Raw genomic sequence first — 22871 nt, forward strand, 5'->3', positions numbered from 1 at the left:
AGTATAAGGGATTAGTGAAAAAAGGTCAAATGTAATATTTCCTCCCCAATCTTTTTCATTTTACTTTTTCCCACATTCATGTCATTTTAGTTATTTTTTTTTATCCAACTACTTATTTAATGCAAACATTCATTGATTTATCTCTTTTTGTATAACATAAGAACATAACAAGTGTTTTTGTTTCATGGAAAAAATTAATTTATGTATAGATCAGAACTATTAACAACAATAGAAAAATGGTCAACACAATTTCTTCTTTCATTTTTATCAATGGCAAATGAAAACAGGCAGAAAAATAGGTGAGTTTTTTTTCTTTTGCCAATGACAGGAGGCTGCCAGCTGCCATATAATGTGGCTAAGGCAAATATTCAGCCTGAACTATGAATATATACCACACATAAACCTAATGTTTATGTGTGGTAGTCTGAATAGCAGTCATGGCGTCATCAGCTGTGGCTGTGATCTGGGACAGCCCCCCCCCCCCCCAGCTCATCCCCTCCCCTAACCAGGATCCAGTGCCATTCTTCTGCTCCCCTTGATCAGGCAATCCTATCCCACAAGCCCCCACCCCTTGTAGGACCCCAGGCCAACCTGAATATCCCTGGCTACACTGAATCCAATATAGTGACACTATCTCTCGCCATAGTCTTGAGTACAAAAGTGACCCCTAGCAGTACTTCAATACAAAATTATAATTTTCAGGGTGCCTATCCCTAGTTACTAATAATGAGTCTGTTTTACTAAGCGTTATCCTTTAAATTAAGCCCATGGAACATTACAATACAAGCAAAAGGTATTATACTTACTAGAAAATAATCAGTAGCATTTACCTGCCATGGCTGGAATTCCTGTTTCAGATCCCTCCCAAGTTGGGACTTGGCTATATACATGTTATGCAAAGCATGAGCCAGGACATACACTGAGGTGTAGACACTGTAAGTAAACTGAAAATTATCCACATCAAACTGCAAAAGTGAAAGGTTTGACAGCATCTCTTGACCTGTGCATTTGGATAAATTGGACAATGGGTCACAATTGAATGCATCCTTCCAGAGTGGCTGCAGTAAGGAGGGTTCTGGGAATGTGGATGGATGGATACTGTGGAGGAAATCTTTGAATCTTGGAATCTCTCTTTTAGCTATGGTAAATGCGAGAGAACCACTGAATGTTTTACAATTTGAAATTATACCACGGAAGTTTATGTTTGCAAGAGAAGACGAGGCAGCAGAGATGATCCACACTTTACCTTCAATGTTGCGCCAAAATGAATTACTGCAGATTTGTGTTATCAAGTAACTAGTACTGCTGTAGAAAATAATCACATTGGCCAATGAATCGGAGACAGTGTCAACAATTGCCATTAGTGTTATCCAGTGTTTAACTGTCATGAAGAAGAGCAAGGGTATCACTTCCACAAAAGCTACACAGTTGCCACTCCTGATAATCTCCCTCTTCAGTTCCTCAGTGTCCCTCTGATCACTATCATCATCTGAGGTGAGAATCCCCACCCAATTCCATCTGAAGAAATTCAGGAGATGAATCAAACCCTGATACTGAGAATAACCATTCGGCACAATGCGATAAAAGAATGGAAACTCTACTCGGTTATCAAAGAGTCGATCCATCATTCCATAACTGATCTGTGATTAAAAGATTAAAAACAAATATAAACAAATGAGTTGTCTCTCTCTTCACACTTTAGCTCTTGTTTCCACAATGTTATATGCTGTGCACAATTTTTCATCTGAGGGAAGTAGGCATATTGATGAACCAGATATCTATCTATCTATCTATCTATCTATCTATCTATCTATCTATCTATCTATCTATCTATCTATCTATCTATCTATCTATCTATCTATATATATATAATGATAAAGTCACATCCAGGATAGTTGGGTTAAGGCAGCTTCAGTCTGAACTACAAGTCCCAGAAAGCATTGTAGGCAAGGAGCCAGGGGGTGAGATGGAAAACCCGGACTGGACTCCTAGTGGCAATAAGGTGTAGATTGGCTGCCACTAGGGGGAAAGAGAGCTAGGAAACCCTGTGTGCAGGAGCTCCTCATTAGGCTCATGCTCAACTCAGCTGGTATGGGTGTGTAGAGAAGCTAATGAGTGGAGAAGGATTGGTTGTGAAGGCAGAAGCCAGGGATTGATTAGGCAGGTGGGAAGGAGTCTCAGGAGTTCAGTTCAGGGAGAGCAGCAAGGAAGGCGAGAAGCAGTTGCAGGCTGAAAACTTTTGGACAGGGAGGTCCCTAAAGTACTGAAGTCTGAGAAGTATTTGCAGGCTGAAAGTCCTTGGGGTAAGAAGAAGTCCCTAAAGTATTGGCCTTACTAGTGACGCTGTTGCAGGGGGAATCCCTTGGGTGTGAGATGTCCCTAAAATATGGAGCTCATTATGAGGGTGAAGAGAATAGAAGTATAACTGCTGCTTTGTGATTGAACTATGATGATGAATTGAATGAACTGCTGCTGTTTGGAATTGAACTTATGTTTATGGTGCACTAGATAAAGAGCCTAGACTGAAGCCGACTGTAGCCTATATTAAATCCTGACATGTGCTAAGAGCCTTCTGCTTAAAGGGGACTACTGGCCACACACTTTCAGGTGGCTTATAGGTGCTTAGGATTGAAGGTGAATGTTGCTGTTGGAACTGTGTACTAGAAACCTGCATGGAATAAAGTTCTTGAGTTTGAAGTTACTGGTGGATATCTGTTTCTTCATTGTACCGGGAGCCTGTGGTTAGAGGAGATTGTTCTATCCCTGGCTGCACAAGAGAGGCGCCTGGTTACATGAGTTGTCTTGTTGGGCAGACTGGATGGAACGTGCAGGTCTTTTTCTGCCGTCATCTACTATGTTACTATGTACTGTATATCTATCTATCTATCTATCTATATAATAATTTGCACCATGAACATTCCATGAAGATGCGCCTGGGTCCGTGCCTCCATTCTGATTGGCTGTGCCTGGGACTGAAGCCTCGGATGACGTCATCCAGAGAGCCCAAGCAACAGCAGCATTCTGACAGAGAAAAAAAAAAGTAACACCCTGAGTGGAGGAGTGGCCTAGTGGTTAGGGTGGTGGACTTTGGTCCTGGGGAACTGAGGAACTGAGTTTGATTCCCACTTCAGGCACAGGCAGCTCCTTGTGACTCTGGGCAAGTCACTTAACCCTCCATTGCTCCATGTAAGCCGCATTGAGCCTGCCATGAGTGGGAAAGCGCAGGGTACAAATGTAACAAAAATAAAATAGATACTATTGGAGATTCTACATGGAATGTTGCTATTCCACTAGCAACATTCCATGTAGAAGGCTGTGCAGGCTTCTGTTTCTGTGAGTCTGACATCCTGCATGTACGTACTTGCAGGACGTCAGACTCACAGAAGCAGAAGCCTGCGCGGCCACATAGGTGATCTGCAAGGGCTGACTTCTACACGGAATGTTGCTAGTGGAATAGCAACATTCCATGTAGAACCTCTCAAGTGGAGGAGTGGCCTAGTGGTTAGGGTGGTGGACTTTGGTCCTGAGGAACTGAGTTCGATTTCCACTTCAGGCACAGGCAGCTCCTTGTGACTCTGGGCAAGTCACTTAACCCTCCATTGCCCCATCCATGTAAGCTGCATTGAGCGTGCCATGAGTGGGAAAGCACGGGGTACAAATGTAACAAAAAAAAAAACCTCCCCTGTCTCGCACATACACACACACACAATTACTGACATACACACACTCATGCAACATCTAAAACCTAACCCCCCCCCCTCTGTCACACAGAAAAAAAATGTAACCCCCACAAAATGTAACCCCCACCTCTTGCACTGTCAGACAGACACACACGATAACTCTCTCACATACACAATCACTGTCTGTCTCATAGACACACACACTGACCCCTCCTTGGAGAATACAACACAGATGATGAACACTTTGGAACTCCAATACAAGCTCAACACTGACACAGACCACTTCACCACACCCATCACCCCACCCCCCCCCCCCCTCTCTCATTCTGACAGAGAAAAAAAAACTGTGCCACCCTCTCATAATCCCTCCCCTGTCTCACTTACACATAAACACAAGATCTCTCTCTGTGACACACAATGCACACAGTTCCCCAACCCCCCCCCCCCCCCCCACAAGGTAACTGTCACACACACACAATTACTGATTCACACACACACACACACACACACACACACTCATGCACCATCGCAGTTCATCATACCCACCCCCACCACTGTCACTGACAGAAATACACAAACACACACAATCACATCACATACACAGTTACTGTCTGAATCATATACACACACACTGAAAAAGCCAAGAACTACACAAACAACTACCCCTCCTCTGTCAATAGAACAATGATGTACAACACATAGGAACTCCACTCAAACAAAAACTATCAATAATAATAAAAAAACATATTAAAACAGTGCAGATCAAAACAAACACAAATAGATAAAACCTTTGCTAGCGCCTGTTTCATTTGATTGAGAAACAGGCCTTTCTTACTAGTATATATATAAAGGGAAAATTTCCAGAACGCATAACTAAGTAAACAGGCTTCAAAATGGAAGATAAGACTGTTTTTTTGCTTCAGTTTTGTGATAGATAAGTACCTGCCATTTGATATTATATTTCTAACATAATGAAGAGATCTGTTTTTTCACTCTTAAGACAACTTGGAGCAACTCACCCTCTTTTAGATGAAATGGTCTAAAATCTTCTAATTCACTCCCTGATTTTCCATGATTGGATTACAGCTATGCTAAAATCCACAAGATCACTAAAACTATGTACTTTTTCATACACAGAGCTTGTTGGACACCTAACAAACTTGCTATAATAATCAAACCGGAAAACAAGGAATGTTGATTGCATCACTCAGCTGAAAAATCTAATATTTGTATGCAATTGAAACACTATTGGAATAGTATTTGGAAAATTGTATGCAGGATACTTTATATTTCTGACAACCTAAGTTATAAATCCTCTTGCTAGGGTCACAGGGTCTTTCTGTGTGTCCCTAAAGGAAGAAAACTGCAAACTCTTGCACATTCTGTTAAATGTTGCTATTAAGCTAATACTTCAATACTGGAAGGGGTTTTCTAAACTAGAATGTATCCAATGGTGGAGCACTGTTTACCTTATTGCAAAATATGAGCTTTTTGCAGCTGTGAAAAGCAGATCATTACGTGCTTATGGCAAGACTTGGACTCCTTTACAGGAATATATCAGGGGCGTATCTGCATGGGGCCTCAGGGGCCTGGGCCCCCACATATTTTGCCCTGGACCCCCCTACCGCCATCAACCCTCCCCCGCTGCCGTTGCTTACTTTTGCTGGCGGGGGACCCCAACCCCCGCCAGCCGAGGTCCGCTTCCACCTGCCGCTGCCTTAAAAACTACTTCTTCAGCCGGCGGGGGACCCCAATCCCCCGCCAGCCGCCCCGAGGTGTTTAAAATTCATCTTCAGCCTCCGTGGCCGTGCTGCTGTTGATAGGAGCTGTTGAATCCACTTCGGAGTCTGACGTCGCAGCACGCACAACGTACAACGACGTCAGACTCCGAAGTGGATTCAACAGCTCCTATCAACAGCAGCACGGCCACGGAGGCCGAAGATGAATTTTAAACACCTCGGGGCGGCTGGCGGGGGTTTGGGGTCCCCCGCCAGCAAAGGTAAGCAACGGCAGCGGGGGAGGGTTGGTGGCGGGAGGGGGTGGAGAGAGTCATTGGTGGCGGTGGGGGCTCTGACAATGGCGGGGGGGGGGTCGGTGGTGGCGGGGGGGGGGGCTAAAATGTGCCCCCTCCCTCTGGCTCTGGCCCCCCCTACCGCCGGAGTCCAGATACGCCCCTGGAATATATTGCCTCAAATTAAGGTTTATAATCATATAAGCACTTGTATCATCATATATAACTTATTTGCCCTGTACTGCCCACATATATACCAGCCACATAGCCACTACCAATCATTCTCTTCCTCCCTTTCTGAGTGTGAGTTCAGTCTTCAGTGTCACCCATTCCAGTATCATTGCTTCCCGATGCAACAAGTCACTGAGGGGTCCTTACTAAGGTGCGTTGAAACATGGCCTGTGCTAGTATAGGCACATTTTTTGGATGTGTTCAGATCCATTTTTCAGTGTGCCTGTAAAAAAGGTTAGCGCGGGAGCCCATAGGCGTTTGACAAGGTACCTCATGAAAGGCTACAGAGGAAATTGGAGGGTCATGGGATAGGAGGAAATGTCCTATTGTGGATTAAAAACTGGTTGAAGGATAGGAAACAGACAGTGGGGTTAAATGGGCAGTATTCAAAATGGAGAAGGGTAGTTAGTGGGGTTCCTCAGGGGTCTGTGCTAGGACCACTGCTTTTTAATATATTTATAAATGATTTAGAGATGGGAGTAACTAGCGAGGTAATTAAATTTGCTGATGACACAAAGTTATTCAAAGTCGTTAAATCGCTACAGGATTGTGAAAAATTACAAGAGGACCTTACGAGACTGGGAGACTGGGCGGCTAAATGGCAGATGACGTTTAATGTGAGCAAGTGCAAGGTGATGCATGTGGGAAAAAAGAACCCGAATTATAGCTACGTCATGCAAGGTTCCACGTTAGGAGTTAAGGACCAAGAAAGGGATCTGGGTGTCGTCGTCGATAACACGCTGAAACCTTCTGCTCAGTGTGCTGCTGCGGCTAGGAAAGCGAATAGAATGTTGGGTATTATTAGGAAAGGTATGGAAAACAGGTGTGAGGATGTTATAATGCCGTTGTATCGCCCCATGGTGCGACCGCACCTTGAGTATTGTGTTCAATTCTGGTCGCCGCATCTCAAGAAAGATATAGTAGAATTGGAAAAGGTGCAGCAAAGGGCGACTAAAATGATAGCGAGGATGGGACGACTTCCCTATGAAGAAAGACTAAGGAGGCTAGGGCTATTCAGCTTGGAGAAGAGACGGCTGAGGGGAGACATGATAGAGGTATATAAAATAATGAGTGGAGTGGAACAGGTGGATGTGAAGCGTCTGTTCACGCTTTCCAAAAATACTAGGACTAGGGGGCATGCGATTAAACTACAGTGTAGTAAATTTAAAACAAATCGGAGAAAACTTTTCTTCACCCAACGTGTAATTAAACTCTGGAATTCATTGCCGGAAAATGTGGTGAAGGCGGTTAGCTTAGCAGAGTTTAAAAAGGGGTTGGACGGTTTCCTAAAGGACAAGTCCATAAACCGCTACTAAACGGACTTGGAAAAATCCAAAATCCCAGGAATAACATGTACAGAATGTTTGTACGTTTGGGAAGCTTGCCAGGTGCCCTTGGCCTGGATTGGCCGCTGTCGTGGACAAGATGCTGGGCTCGATGGACCCTTGGTCTTTTCCCAGTATGGCATTACTTATGTACTTATGTACTTATTGCCACCTCAATGGGTGGCGGTAAGGGCTCCCTGTTGCATGGGCATGTGGTAAGAGTTCTTTTACCACATGGTCATGTGTGCCGGGGGCTTTTTTTTATCTGCTGCTGTAAAAAGGGCCCTGGCATGTGGGAAAAACGGCCCCTGCCGCCAGCGCAGAGCCCTTTTTCCAGCAGCTTGGTAAAAGGGCCCTTTTGGGCTTCTTTTACAAAGTTGCACTAGCAATTCCTGTGCGGCAAATGGGAGGAAGCCGATTCAATTCCTTTGGGCTTCCTCTCATTTGCCACAAGGGAATCGCTAATGTGTCTTTATAAAAGATTTTTTTTCCCTTCTATATCTGTGGAAAAAAATCAAGTTGTTGGTTCTCTCATTTGACTGGATAATGTCTACTCTATTGATGAGGAGTAATTCTATTAAGTCATGTGCTAATCTTGCTGATGCATTCTGAATGGACAGACTGGATTGACCATATGGTCTTTATCTGCCATCATATTTTCTGTTTTATGCTACACATCTCTTTGGCTGTCACCAGGAAACTTGTCTTGTGAAATTCTTATATGAATTCAGGATTCTAAACAAAAGTGGTGAATCATTGCAAAAATACACAATCTCTGTACTTTCATAAACTCAAAAATCATCTTTATTAAACCAAGTTTGCCAAACAAGGACAGGACAAAATGGGCAATGATGCAGCAAACTCCAAGATTATAAACTGGCACTGCTTCTGACTGTACCTGCGGATATCTGTAGACTCCTGTAAATCTGGCTATGACATTTGATGTCATTGGAGAGAGACTTCCAATGAAACCAGTCAAGTGTCCTTGCTGGTGACATCTATATCCCGGAACAGGGTTCTCTTTCCCTGATAACGTAACCAGACCAGCACACTGTGAAATAATTGCAGTAGAGCATGAATCAAATATATGGAAGCCAAGGGTGATGTTGGGCAATATCTTAGGGTTTTGGTTGATTTCCTCGATGGCAAAATAAAAGGCTAAGAGATGCCGATAGTAACGGAGTTTTGACCTGTGAGCAAGCAAATATGTTTATAATCAAGGGTTTGATAATTTTGTGACTCACTCATATTCAAACTGAGAAGCATACACTATAAACAATATACATTATATGCTAATTTTCCATAATCTATCTGTTGCACCCTCTCCCATTCAGTACTGAAACCCAACATGTGAGGAGGTAATTTAATAAAGGCTTTCTATATATAAAAGTAGGGTTTTCACATATAACGAGCATTGTATAAAATTCACTGCCATATATATATATCAACTTATGAAATGAGCTAGACTATACAGACATTTGTACACATTTAAAGTGGTCAGTCCCAGAGAGAGAGATCTCAGTGGAATTTCAGTTTCACATGTATATTCTAACAAATGCAAAAGTATACATGTATAATCATCATGCCTACAAATAAATATTTATGCATGATTTGGAGCCAGTGAAAATACATTTATTTTTCTCTTTAAATAAAATCACACCTTTTCCACTGGTGTCATCCATTTATGCCTGTGGTTATAAAATTATATTCAGTCTTTAATGTACCTCAATCCTTGGCCTTTGCACATTGTACTTCTTGGGTTTTAAGACCCCACAGATCTGCTGATACTTCTAAATCTTGACCTACATCACCCTTTACTATTTCTTTATTGGAACCCTCAAAGTGGTGAATCTTAAAAGCAAAGGGCTTGATATTCAGCACTACTTAACAGAGTACAAGAAGCTATTGGTTAAATAGCACTGATTGGGTCACTCTGGGATTTTCAGAGTGGTATTTTCCAGTTACTGCTGTGGCAGTCTATAAGCAGAGTAGGGGCAGAATTGGGAATTACGCTGGCAATGCTGAAATTCAGAAAAAGGGCAGTCCTAAGTTGCCTGGGTAGCTATTGAGGTACCACCAGCTGTTGTACCCACTTAAATCCCAGCCGCTGCCCTGTTCATAGCTATTCAGTGCTGGTATCTGGAAAGGGTCTGGCACTGAATATTGAGGTACAACTCAGCCACCAATATTTATATGGTTTTCACCCAAAGCAGATAGTACAAGTGCTTCTGAACACTGATCTTTTATCTCCCAGTCCTCATATAGATTTCACAAGTAACTACCTCAAGAACTTCTAGTTCCATATATACTTGGCCAACTACTTAGATTCTCACATGTAGGTTTAATTAAAAAAAAACATGTTTGAAAGAAGCTAGACTGAGTTCTACATGCACACGGAGTTTATGCCCATATCTATGGCATCAGTTGATCTTCAAAATGCAGGTTTTAGAAGGTTATTTAACTTTTAGGATAGAATTTAAGGCATGACTTATTTGTAAACCTTCATTTTTTAAATAATTAGGGCCTGGCTTCTTATTTGTCTCTGTAAGTTTTTGATTGGGATCTATAAATGTTTCCAAATGTATTTATGCAGGATTCTTATATCTAATTTAGGCTTAGAATTTGGTTTGTATTGTATAACTGGGCCCACGTGGGCCAATTGATTTTTCAAGGATGTTTTTTTTTTTCTGTTTTTATTGAGTAGTTTTGGACTGTTATTTATAATTGTTTTTATTTAGTAAGATCACACCCAGTGTAGCCTGGCTCACTGAAGTTCAATCTTGCCTTAGTGTATTCAAATTAAACCTGTTGGGAGAAAGTTTCACAAGAGATAAACTGAGCTTAAAGCAGTGTAAACATTTCCTAATAAACTAAAACCATTCATAAAATACTAACCGGTGATTCCCCCCCCCCCCCCCCCCCCCCCCAAAAATCAGAATACTACTTACCTAATGCATTTAATTAATGTATGGACCTCTGCAAAACTACTTTCAACGTTAAAAAATGTAGAATCAGACATCTGAATTACTCCACCAATGATCAGATCCCCTCCCTTGAAGTAATTATGTGCATAATGATATCCAGGGAAACAAATAGACCTCAGTGCATGGATTTGAATTTCTGCTGCCAATATGAACATTAAGACCCCACCCAGTATCAAGAACATAGGATGCAGAATCATTTCCTCTTAAAAACAACAACAAAACCTTCTGTATTTGTTTTAGTTTCACTTTTTTGTTTTACTATTTTGTCATATCATTGCCTGAATGGGCCACAAGCTGCTTGTATTGCAAGCAGAAGGAATACAGAAATTGCCTTTAAAAGATTCTTAATTTTCAGCTTCTATGAAACCAGCGATTGTTTCTCTTGATCCAAATAGACATACAAGTCAGGCAAGTGAAATAAGTAGTTCCACACTTGGTCCCAGAGGATGGTCTAATTATAGGGAAGATACTAACATGGTGCACAGCTGTGATGACACATTTCATCAAATCTCTTGTGATCAAAAATCAAACTATTAATTATATGACAATATATGTAATTTCAGCAAATCCATGGGATAAAACACAACTTCTAAATTTGTATGGCTATAAATTGTTTTGAAACCTGTATTTCATTGGATTGTATTTAAGTAATAAAGGATACAGTGACCTTGAGACTAGAGGAAAACACTCACCCTTTTACCAAACAGTGGTTAAAAGTTGCCTTAGCATGCACTTAAGTGGGTCATTCCCATGTACTAAGGTCATTTTTACCTGCGGGGTAATATGGCCAAAATGTCTATTTTTAGTATTAATGGTCATGAGCTAATTTTTTCCTTAGATGCTCACAAAGCCCCTCCACTAACTAATATTAAATTAGCTTTTCCTGTATTCCTGACTGGCTTGGTAGTGTAATTCCATATGCAAGCCATGGTTACATTGCTGGTTGCCTCCCTGACTCCTCTGAATACGATTTGGGTCTGAACTCTGCTATATATGCCCAGATCTGCCTGGAAACAACCCAAAAATGGCCATACTCAGCGCAACACTCCCCCCCCCCCCCCCCCCCCCCCCACACCAACCCCATTGGGAGACCCCGGGAAGATAGTGTGTACTCTTTTCCAAATTTTTTAGAAATGACATGGGAAATGACACAAAACAAAGATTTTCTGACTGCCCATCCCTAATAATTGCCAGCTATATTATTATTATTATTATTATTTGTTACATTTGTATCCCACATTTTCCCACCTATTTGCAGGCTCAATGTGGCTTACATAGTTCCGTTGAGGCGTTTGCCAACTCCGGCAGAGAAAACAAATACATAGAGTTATTGTGGTCGAATAAGGTTATAAAGGTTCATGTGTTGTAGACACATTGGGGAATCGTAGAGAGGAAGAGTTGTGCAGTGTCAGATCCGGCTTGGTTTGGTTATTACTGAAAATTGATCTGTCAAGAAGGCATACCATAAACATCCATCTTAAACAGTAGATAATAAGACTTAACACGTTCTAGACAAAACTGAAATTCTATCATTTGACTGATTAACTTATTTGCTATCAATGAACAACCATTAATACTTTAATCCTTGCATCAAATATGATCTCTATAGTCTATGACCTAATGTATGTTACAATCCAATTTATTATTCAGGAACCTTCATGCAATACCATTTGTAATTCTGTTACCTGGAAATGGCAACCGCCATAACGGCAAATGTAAGCCACATTGAGCCTGCAAATTGGTGGGAAAATGTGGGATACAAATGCTACAAATAAATAAATAAATAAGTACATAAGTAATGCCACACTGGGAAAAGACCAAGGGTCCATCGAGCCCAGCATCCTGTCCACGACAGCGGCCAATCCAGGCCAAGGGCACCTGGCGAGCTTCTCAAACATACAAACATTCTATACATACTATTCCTGGAATTGTGGATTTTTCCCAAGTCCATTTAGTAGTAGTTTATGGACTTCTCCTTTAGGAAACCATCTAACCCCTTTTTAAACTCTATTAAGCTGACCGCCTTCACCACGTTCTCCAGCAACGAATTCCAGAGTTTAATTACGCGTTGGGTGAAGAAAAAGTTTCTCCGATTTGTTTTAAATTACTACACTGTAGTTTCATCGCATGCCCCCTAGTCCTAGTATTTTTGGAAAGCGTGAACATCCACCTGTTCCACTCCACTCATTATTTTATATACCTCTATCATGTCTCCCCTCAGCCGTCTCTTCTCCAAGCTGAAAAGCCCTAGCCTCCTTAGTCTTTCTTCATAGGGAAGTCGTCCCATCCCCACTATCATTTTAGTCATGTAGCAAGGTTTAGGCATTTAGGCTGGGTCGATGGGGTATGCCTTTTTGAACAGGTTGCTTTTTAGTGATTTCCGGAAGTTTAGGTGGTCATACGTTGTTTTCATGTCTTTTGGTAGATTGCTAAAGACCAATTGGGTCGCTATGTGCTTGTGCATCTTTGGCTACAGAATACAGAATTCCTTGTGGTAGCCATTTATGGGCCAAATACATATCAAGCGTTTTATAACCATCTGATACAATTGTGTACTCCATACCTGAACCTCCACTTACTGATTTTGGGGGACTTTAATATAGTAGCAGACCCCATGCTAGATTGTTCAGTGCCTAGGAAAGCGCACATAGGGGGCCTAGATCCCGGGCGTTATTGATGTTTATGAGTTCCTTAAACACAGTAGATGCATGGCGTACTCTTCACTCGGGGGAGCAGGATTTTACGCACCTGTCTTGGGCTCATGGCACTCTTTCCCGCATTGATTATATATTAGTAGATAGGAGGCTATTTCCGAGGGTACGAGAGGTAGAAATAGGACCGGAAGAAGTGTGGCTGGACTTGGAAGCACCAAGCTTTTACCAGGGTCAGGTGGGGTGGAGGTTCCCTTCCTATCTATACTTAGACAGAGAATTTGGGGAATTCATTCAAAAGAAATGGGAAGACTTTACACAGTTTAATAAAGAACATGAAAAACAACCCACTTTATTTTGCTCAACAGCTAAGGTGGTGTTAAGAGGGGAGGTGATGGTGTTTTGTACAAGGTCGCAAAAAGAAAGTAACAGCAGCCATTTTTAATTTGGAAGCACAAGTCAAGAGGGCCAAGCACAGATACATTAACACTCCTAACAGAACTACGTGTGAACAATTACTGGTGGCTCAGATAACATTAAATTCCTTATTGCAAGAAAGAGCTACTAGAGGGCTTATATATCACAAATATAGATTCCAAAGGTTTGGAAACAGAACAGGTACAATGCTAGCTCATGTGGTAAAATATTGGGGGGGGGGGAATAGAGTAATCTCAGCAATAACAGATAGTGGAGGTACCATACACAATAGTAGTGGAAAAAGTGGTGCAGATCTTCAAAGAACATTTTAGTCAGTTATATGAATCACACAACGTGATAGGGAAGGTAGAATTACAGGACTATTTAACATCAGCAGGGTTACCACGATTGAGCCCACAAGAGGTGCAAGATTTGAATGCCAGGGAAAGAAGTGCAAGAAATGATTAAAGCACTACCTAGACACTCGGCCCCGGGCCCTGATGGGTTTACGGACAAATTTTATAAGTTGCTACCCCCAAAAGCCCTGGGATCGCTGCATGCATTCTTAAAGGAGGTGGTTGAGGATGGAGAGTTCCCCCCACATGGCAATAGGGTGCTTATAACTTTACTCCTGAAGCCAGGCCGGCCAGAAGACCGGGCGGATTCATTTCGCCCGATCTCCTTATTGAACCTAGATGTTAAGATTCTAGCCAAGATATTGGCAAACCGATTGGCAAAGTGTTTACCCCAGCAAATAGGACCCAAACAAGTTGGATTTGTCAAAGGGCGCCAATCGGTGGCTAATGTGCGTCGTTTGTTACTGGCAATGGCTCAGAGCCAAAAGAACAACATCTCTGCAGTGCTTATAAGTTTAGACGCAGAAAAGGCTTTTGACAGGGTGAGTTGGGATTATTTGTTTGGGGTGCTGTGGTTCTTGGGAATCAACGGTTGGTATTTACAGGCGATTCAGGCACTATATTCAGATCCCAAAGCCTCACTGTTAATTAATGGCATACGGACGGGGCAGATATATATCAGACGCGGTACTCGACAAGGGTGCCTTCTATGTCACGCTTCTCCCGGAAGCACTGGGTTGTGAGCCCTTGGACCACTGCCGTGAAGCGGCAGTGGCAGGCAAAATCACCTCCAAACCCAGAGACAAGGCAAAACAGGACTGTAACCCTGGACTGGAGTACTGAACTGGAACACACTGGACTGGAACGCACCGGACTGGTCCTAGGTTTCACCTACACATAGCCGCCGTTCCCCGGGGGTTGAGCCCCTGGGTGCAGGCAGCCGGCAGGACTTGGAGGAGAACGGGCAGGAACACCAGGAATCAGGATTCAGAAGTGCCCACAGGTGCCTAGACAAAAGCATGGCAGACAGGGGTGCAGGGTTATGGCTGGAGCTCCAGTAGCTGAGAAATACAGGCAGATGACAGGACAATGGCTGAAGCTCCAGTAGCTAGAAATACTGACAGGGAGCAGGGCTATGACTGGAGCTCCAGTAGCTGAAAAAAACAGGCAGAGAACAGGACTAGGGCTGAAGCTTCAGTAGCTAGAAATACAGGCAGGGAGCAGGGCTATGGCTGGAGCTCCAGTAGCTGAGAAATACAGGCAGAGAACAGGACTATGGCTGAAGCTCCAGTAGCTAGAAATACAGGCAGGGAGCAGAGCAATACTGAAAGCTGCCAAGCGGCCACTAAGAAAGAAACCCAAGCCAGGAATACAAACCAGAGGCAAAACTAGGACATAAGCAATAGAACACAGACTAACTAGAATAAGCTACACACAAGCTAACTAGATTCAAGCAAGAAACTCTGGACTAGGCAGAAGTGCATAGCACACCCCAACATACCAGGGACCTTAGATGATGCAAAGGCAAACACAGAAGTTTCTAGGTGATTAATAAAGCCCATCAGCACCTGAGGCTCAGCTGCAGCAATCTCAAGGCAACTACGGGTGCTGTTCAGGCACAAACAAGAAAGACAAGTCTGGCAGCCTGGAAGATCTGAACCGGACTGAGCTGAAGCCTGGAACGGGTAGGGGCAGCAACAGTCTATGGCAGCCACCGGTTCTGGCCACCAGAGGGCGAAAGGAGCACAAACCAAGAAGCAGGCAGAAAGCATACTGAAGCATAGAGAGGCTCAACATACACAGGTGCAGCACAGAGGGGCAATCAGAGCCATGCTGGAAGCAGCCAGCACACAGAAACAGAGACAAAGCTAACTTAGAAAGAACAGCCAGAAGCCAGCTTAGAAGCTGACCACCAGAAATAAGGTAAGCCTGAGAGGGGTCACGACCACGGACGTGACACTCTATCCCCTTTATTATTTTTGTTGTCAATAGAACCATTGTTAAGTACATTGAAATGGGAAAAGGGGGTGGCGGTGATGGAAGTGGATGGAGAGATAGTGAAAACCCTAGCGTTTGCAGATGATTTGCTGGTGGTGACGGTCAATCCGTCTTCTTCTCTGACGATATTATTAGACAGGGTGGATCAATACAGAAAATGACCCGGGCATTTTCGAACACGGACGGCCATCTCTAAGGGCGCCCATCTGTAAGGACGGTGCCACGAAGGGGCAGGGAAACTATATTATCGAAACAAGATGGGCGTCCATCTTTCGTTTCGATAATACGGTCAGGGATGCCCAAATCTCAACATTTAGGTTGACATAAGAGATGGTCGACCTAAATGTTGAGATGGTCGACCTTATAGATGGGCGACCTCAGTTTTCGCCGATAATGGAAACTGAGGACGCCCATCTCAAAAATGACCAAATCCAAGGCATTTGGTCATGGGAGGAGTCAGCATTCATAGTGCACTGGTCCCCTTCACATGCCAGGACACCAACCGGGCACCCTAGGGGGCACTGCAGTGGACTTCACAAATTGCTCCCAGGTGCATAGCTCTTTTACTTTGGATGCTGAGCCCCCCCCAAACCCACTCCCCACAACTGTACACCACTACCATAGCCCTTAGGGATGAAGGGGGACACCTACATGTGGGTACAGTGGGTTTCGGGTGGGTTTTGGAGGGCTCACATTTACCACCACAAGTGTAACAGGTGGTGGGGATGGGCCTGTGTCCGCCTGCCTGAAGTGCACTGCAGTACCCACTAAAAACTGCACCAGGGACCTGCATAGTGCTGTGATGGAGCTGGGTATGACATTTGAGGCTGGCATAGAGGCTGGCAAAAAATGTTTTTTAAATTTTTTGGGGGGGGGTAGGAGGGGGTTGGTGACCACTGGGGGAGTAAGGGGAGTTGATCCCAGATTCCCTCCGGTGGTCATCTGGTCAGTTCAGGCACCTTTTCAAGACTTGGTCCTGAAAAAAAGGGACCAAGTAAAGTCGGCCAAATGCTCATCAGGGACGCCCTTCTTTTTTCCATTATCGGCCAAGGACACCCATGTGTTAAGCACGCCCCTGTCCCGCCTTCGGTAGACTGCCGACACGCCCCTGTGAACTTTGGTCATCCCCACGACAGAAAGCAGTTTAGGATGCCCAAAATCAGCTTTTGATTATGCTGATTTGGGTGACCTTGATAGAAGGACCATGCAGGTCTTTTTCTGCTGTCATCTACTATGTTATGTTACTATCTCCTGATTTGTGTCGGAAGATGGGCGCCCTTCTCTTTCGAAAATGCTCCTGAAAGCCAACATGGATTTAATGAAGAGAAATCTTGTCTCACCAATCTATTACATTTCTTTGAAGGGGTGAACAAACATGTGGATAAAGGTGAGCCGGTCGATATTGTGTATCTGGATTTTCCAAAAGGCATTTGAGAAAGTACCTCATGAAAGACTCCAGAGGAAATTGGAGAGTCATGGGATAGGAGGTAGTATCCTATTGTGGATTAAAAACTGGTTAAAAGATAGAAAACAGGGAGAAGATTAAATGGTCAGAATTCTCAACGGAGAAGGGTAGATAGTGAGGTTCCCCAGGAGTCTGTGCTGGGACCTCTACTGTTTAACATATTTATAAATGATATAGAGATGAGAGTAACTAGAGAGGTAATTAAGGTTGATGATAACACATAGGCACTCCTACAGCTCGGCTTAGTAAACAGGGCCCTTAGTGTTTTTCTAGTGTTACTCTTCTCTTCATTCTGTCTCTGGTGTAGTAGTCATTTATCTGTAGAACTTTGGTCTTCACTTATCTGTAGAACTTTAGCCTTTCTTGTTTTCTTCTCTCTTCTCCTTTTTTTGCTGTAGGGGCCCAATCTCTTTTCTTCTGTAGGTGATCAAGTGCTGTACCTACATAATAATGCTGTTTTTAAAACACAAAAAGAAGACTAACTTTCTCAATAAATGTGACTTTCCTCTATCTGGGAGTATAAGGAAAACTACCTTTTGAGTTCTGAGAAAAAAAACCATTTACCCCATGATTCTATAAAATACATTTATTTATTTTTATTTATTTATTGTATTTGTACCCCACATTATCCCACCTTTTTGCAGGCTCAATGTGGCTTACAGAGTGGTGTTATGAATCAGTCATTACATGGTCTTATATACTGTCACTAACAAGCTAAGATATGAGGTGATTTAGGTGGAGATGTGTAAGTTAGTGTCATAAGGGAGGTGTTTTTGATGTATTTGTGTAGGGAATGCATACAAATTTAGATGCATTCCCAATTTTCTTGCAAAATTTCATAGAATAATGCAATTAGTGCCAATAATTAGCCTTTTAACAAGCAATTATTGGCGCTAATTAGATGTAATTGGGACCTATGTGTGTAAAGTTATGCATGAGATTCATGCCTAAAATTTATATGCGGCCAGAAAATGAATGCTGATGCCAAACTGGAGGCCTACCTTTGCCAAGGCTCAATGAACTCATCAAAAGACTTGGAGGATCCCAGTTCATATCAACACTGGACCTGACCAAGGGGGACTTGTAGATGTCCCTCACTCTGGCTGCCAAGGAAAAGACAGCCTTTGTGACTTCTCAAGGACAGTTCCAATTCATCTTACTGCCTTTTGGCCTTTATGGGACTACTTTACATTTCAAAACCTTGTTGACCACCTGCTAAAGCCGTGTGGTGGTTAGGATACTGCCTACTTAGATGACATCGTCATTTACAGCAAAGACTAGATCACATATTTGATCCAGGTTGAAGTGGTACTGGATATTTTAAGGACAGCTGGATTGAGAGTAAATCCAAAGAAATCTTCCTGGCAGAACAGAAGGTCCAGTACATAGTATGCACTGTCTGGAAAGAGCAAGTGAGACCCCAGGTCAAAAAAGAAGAGGCGATAATGCAAGTGCTGTACCTCAAACCAAAAAGCAGGTGCAAGTCTTCCTGGAGCTCATTGGTTATTACCAATGGTTCATCCCAAGATTTGCTGACCCTCCTCCTGTAGAAGAATGCCCCTGAGAAGAAGCATTGAACATCAGAACTGGACACTGTTTTCCAGATCTTAAAGAAAGCCATCTGCTCAAACCCAATGCTGGTCATCTCAGACTTCAGCTAGTCTATTGTGGTAAAAATTTAGACCCCGTCTTCAGTTTGTGCCTATTGGAGCTCCGGAGCACTCAATCATACATGCACAAGAATCAATACGTGCTCTGAGGTTCTGGAGACCCAGTCTCTGCAGCCTGCCTGCACTGCCCTAGCTTTTCCTGTATTCCTGACTGGCTTGGTAGTGTAATTCCATGTGCAAGCCATGGTTACATTGCTGGCTGCCTCCCTGACTCCTCTGAACACGATTTAGGTCTGAACTCTGCTATATATGCCCAGATCTGCCTGGAAACAACCCAAAAATGGCCATACTCAGAGCAACACTCCCCCCCCCCCCCCCCCCCCCCCCCCCCCACCAACCCCATTGGGAGACCCCGGGAAGATAGTGTGTACTCTTTTCCAAATTTTTTAGAAATGACATGGGAAATGACACAAAACAAAGATTTTCTGACTGCCCATCCCTAATACTTGCCAGCTATATTATTATTATTATTTGTTACATTTGTATTTCACATTTTCCCACCTATTTGCAGGCTCAATGTGGCTTACATAGTTCCGTTGAGGCGTTTGCCAACTCTGGCAGAGAAAACAAATACATAGATTTATTGTGGTCGAATAAGGTTATAAAGGTTCATGTGTTGTAGACACATTGGGGAATCATAGAGAGGATGAGTTTGGTTAAAAGGTTCATGTGTTGTAGACACATTGGGGAATCGTAGAGAGGAAGAGTTGTGCAGTGTCAGTTCCGGCTTGGTTTGGTTATGTAGCAAGGTTTAGGCATTTAGGCTGGGTCGATGGGGTATGTCTTTTTGAACAGGTTGAGATTTAGTGATATCCAAATGTTTAGACGGTCGTATGTTGTTTTCACGGCTTTTGGTAGTGCGTTCCAAAGTTGTGTGCTGATGTAGGAGAAGCTGGATGCATAGGTTGAGTCCTTTTTGGTTTAAGGGTTCCTTATAGAATTAACCATAGAGGGACTATCTTTAAAATGTATTTGCTAGAACCAGGGATTTTTCTCTCAATCTGAATGGACATATATTTCAGCAATTGCTTTAAGTAACCTAATTCTTGTTTCCTGTTGCACTTTAATTACAGAACAGATGCAAATAAGGTTCACAGCATTGTTGATGTATATCTGAATTCTTCCATCTTACACCTCTCACGGTAGTGGGATAAATATGCATGCTATCCATAGAGCCCTGACATTTCTCTATGTAGAAAAGAGGCCAGGATCAGCTGGGACTAGAATGGGTCCATCCAAGCAAATGCACATTAGTAATTTTCAACTCACCATGCATATTTTCAAACTAAAATTCTACAAGTTGCTTCCCTTAGACCGTGAAACTTACTGACCGACAGTTACAGGGCACCTATGGGAAAGCAAGTTACTTAGGGAATCTGCAATGATGTTAGTCAAGATTCAGAAGACAAAGTCAGTGTATCCAGGGATCATATCCCTAAAGAAACTATTAACCAACATAAACACTCCCAGCTCATCAGGTTCTTCATACCAGAGGTGCAGGATTCATTAACCAAAAATGTAAGCGAATGGATCAGACCTTTATTTCCATTTCTAGACTAGAATATATTATATCCTCAGATTGTCTATGGAAATGCTTTTCTAGTGAATCTGCTTCACATTAATTCATTGCTGGTGTTGTAACTACAAAACTGATGTGTTCTAGCTAAATCATTTCTGAAAATGATAATCAGTAACCTCAAATATTAATGTGTTGTCTTCTAATACCACACAGTGTAGAATAAGTAAGGGCAATTTTTGTTTTACTTTATATGTGGATAGTATTGGCCTGCCATTCAATATCCGGTATAACTCAACCCACAGCTATAGATTTCATTTGTTTTTATTTAATTACTTTATATACTGCTTGGCACCAAAGTATTAAAGTGGTTTACAGAACAAAAGAAGAATATAAAATACACAAATCGGAAGATGGGCATCCTTCTCACAGGGTCGCCCAAATCGGCATAATCGAAAGCCACTTTTGGGCGTCCTCAACTGCTTTCCATTGCAGGGACGTTCAGAGTTCACAGGGGCGTGTTGGAAGCGTAGCTAAGGTGGGACTGGGGCATACCTAACACATGGGCATCCTCGAACGATAATGGAGAAAAGAAGGGCATCCCTGACGAGCACTTGGGCGACTTTACTTGGTCCATTTCTTTTATGACCAAGCCTCAAAAAGGTGCCCAAACTGACCAGATGACCACCGGAAGGAATCGGGGATGACCTCCCCTTACTCCCCCAGTGGTCACTAACCCCCTCCCACCCTCAAAAAAACATCTTTAAAAATATTTCATGCCAGCCTCTATGCCAGCCTCAGATGTCATATTCAGGTCCATGACAACGCATGCAGGTCCCTGGAGCAGTTTTAGTGAGTACTGCAGTGCACTTCAGACATGCAGACCCAGGCCCATACCCCCCTACCTATTACATTTGTGGAGGAAACAGCGAGTCCTCCAAAACCCACGAGAAACCCACTGTACCCACATATAGGTGCCCCAACTGGTGTACAGTTGGGGGTAGTGGGTTTGGGGGGAGGTTTGGGGGGGGGGGGGGTTCAGCACATAAGGTAAGGGAGCTATGTTCCTGGGAGCATTTTATGAAGTCCACTGCAGTGCCCCATAGGGTGCCTGGTTGGTGTCCTGGCATGTCAGGGGGACTAGTGCACTAGAAATGCTGGCTACTCCCACATCCAAATGGCTTGCATTTGGATGTCTTTGGTTTCAAAAATTGCCAAAAGTCAAAGATGTCCATGTCTAAGGACCTCTAGAGGACATCTAAATTCAAGGACGTCCTTGATATTTTTGAAACGAAAGATGGACGTTCATCTTTTTTCAAAAATACGGTTTTCCCCTCCCCCAGATTTGGACGTTTTACATAGACGTTTCTTTTGAAAATGCCCTTCCACGGCTTGGAGAAAAGACGGCTGAAGGGAGGTATGATAGAGGTCTATAAAATAATGAGTGGAGTGGAACGGGTAGACGTGAATCGCTTGTTTACTCTTTCCCAAAATACTAGGACTAGGGTTCATGCAATGAAGCTACAAAGTAGTAAATTCAAAATAAATTGGAGAAAATATTTCTTCACACAACATGTAATTAAACTCTGGAATTTGTTGCCAGAGAATGTAGTAAATACGGCTAGCTTAGTGGGGTTTTAAAAATGTTTGGATGTCTTCCTAAAGGAAAAGTCCATAAACCATTATTAAATGGACTTGGGGAAAACCCTCTGCTCTCTAGGATAAGAGCATAAACTGTATTGCACTTTTTGGGTTCTTGCCAGGTACTTGTGACCTGGATTGGCCACTGTTGGAAACAGAATGCTGGGCTTGATGGACCTTCGGTTTGTCCCAATATGGCAATACTTATGTACTTATGGTTCAGTCTTTTATGTGGTAGTAATACATGTCTTACACTACTGAGTATTTTTGGCAGCAGAATGTACCTTTTATAGTCATAATTTCTATTCTAACACATTTCTGTCTGAGAACATTCCTCAGCCCTCTGTACTATATTCATTCTTTACATATGTGATGGAATCCCTGTATTAAGCTCCAATATAAATGGGCTTTTCAGTTGTCTGCTGATTTTAAATGAATATCCATTTGTTTTAGAAGAGCAATTTTAAACTACATGAAATTGACTGTTAGTGATCTGTTTCATTGATTAAAAGTCTAAGAATAATATTTCATTAACATGTATGAGGACGTTTCCTTAGGTTATTTTCTATAGATCCGTGTTCTTGATTAACTTGTATTTATGTTTCCTATGTATCAATGTAATCCATGCATAAGGTCTACTTATTTTAAAAACAAAACCTTTCCGGGACCTTATTCTTATGAAGGCAGGCGATTATAGGAAAGATTTCAAATATTTTAAGAATAATGTTGAGCCTGTGTCTTAATGGGTATAATTCTATAAGGAGCCATGAGATTTAAACAGCATGAATGTGTGAATAGTGTGAAAAGGTCCTGCATCACCTGTTCAGAAAATACTACTACTACTATTTAACATTTCTAAAGCACTACCAGGGTTACGCAGCGCTGTACAATTTAACAAAGGAGGACAGTCCCTGCTCAAAGGAGCT

General features: G+C 42.7%; 1 protein-coding gene across 1 annotated transcript in view; it reads right to left on the reverse strand.

Moving 5' to 3' along the window:
• The window catches only part of LOC115458229 (vomeronasal type-2 receptor 26-like), a 30712-nt gene extending 11949 nt beyond the window's left edge, over positions 1-18763 (reverse strand). The window contains exons 1-3 of the mRNA XM_030188089.1: positions 18579-18763; positions 8146-8437; positions 831-1640 (exon numbers count right to left, since the gene is read on the reverse strand). Of these exons, the coding sequence (XP_030043949.1) occupies positions 831-1640; positions 8146-8437; positions 18579-18763 (1287 nt within the window). The remainder of the gene's footprint in view (positions 1-830; positions 1641-8145; positions 8438-18578) is intronic.
• Between the last annotated feature and the right edge of the window lie 4108 nt (positions 18764-22871).

Source organism: Microcaecilia unicolor, chromosome 14 (assembly GCF_901765095.1).
Source record: "Microcaecilia unicolor chromosome 14, aMicUni1.1, whole genome shotgun sequence".
Classification (NCBI taxonomy): domain Eukaryota; kingdom Metazoa; phylum Chordata; class Amphibia; order Gymnophiona; family Siphonopidae; genus Microcaecilia; species Microcaecilia unicolor.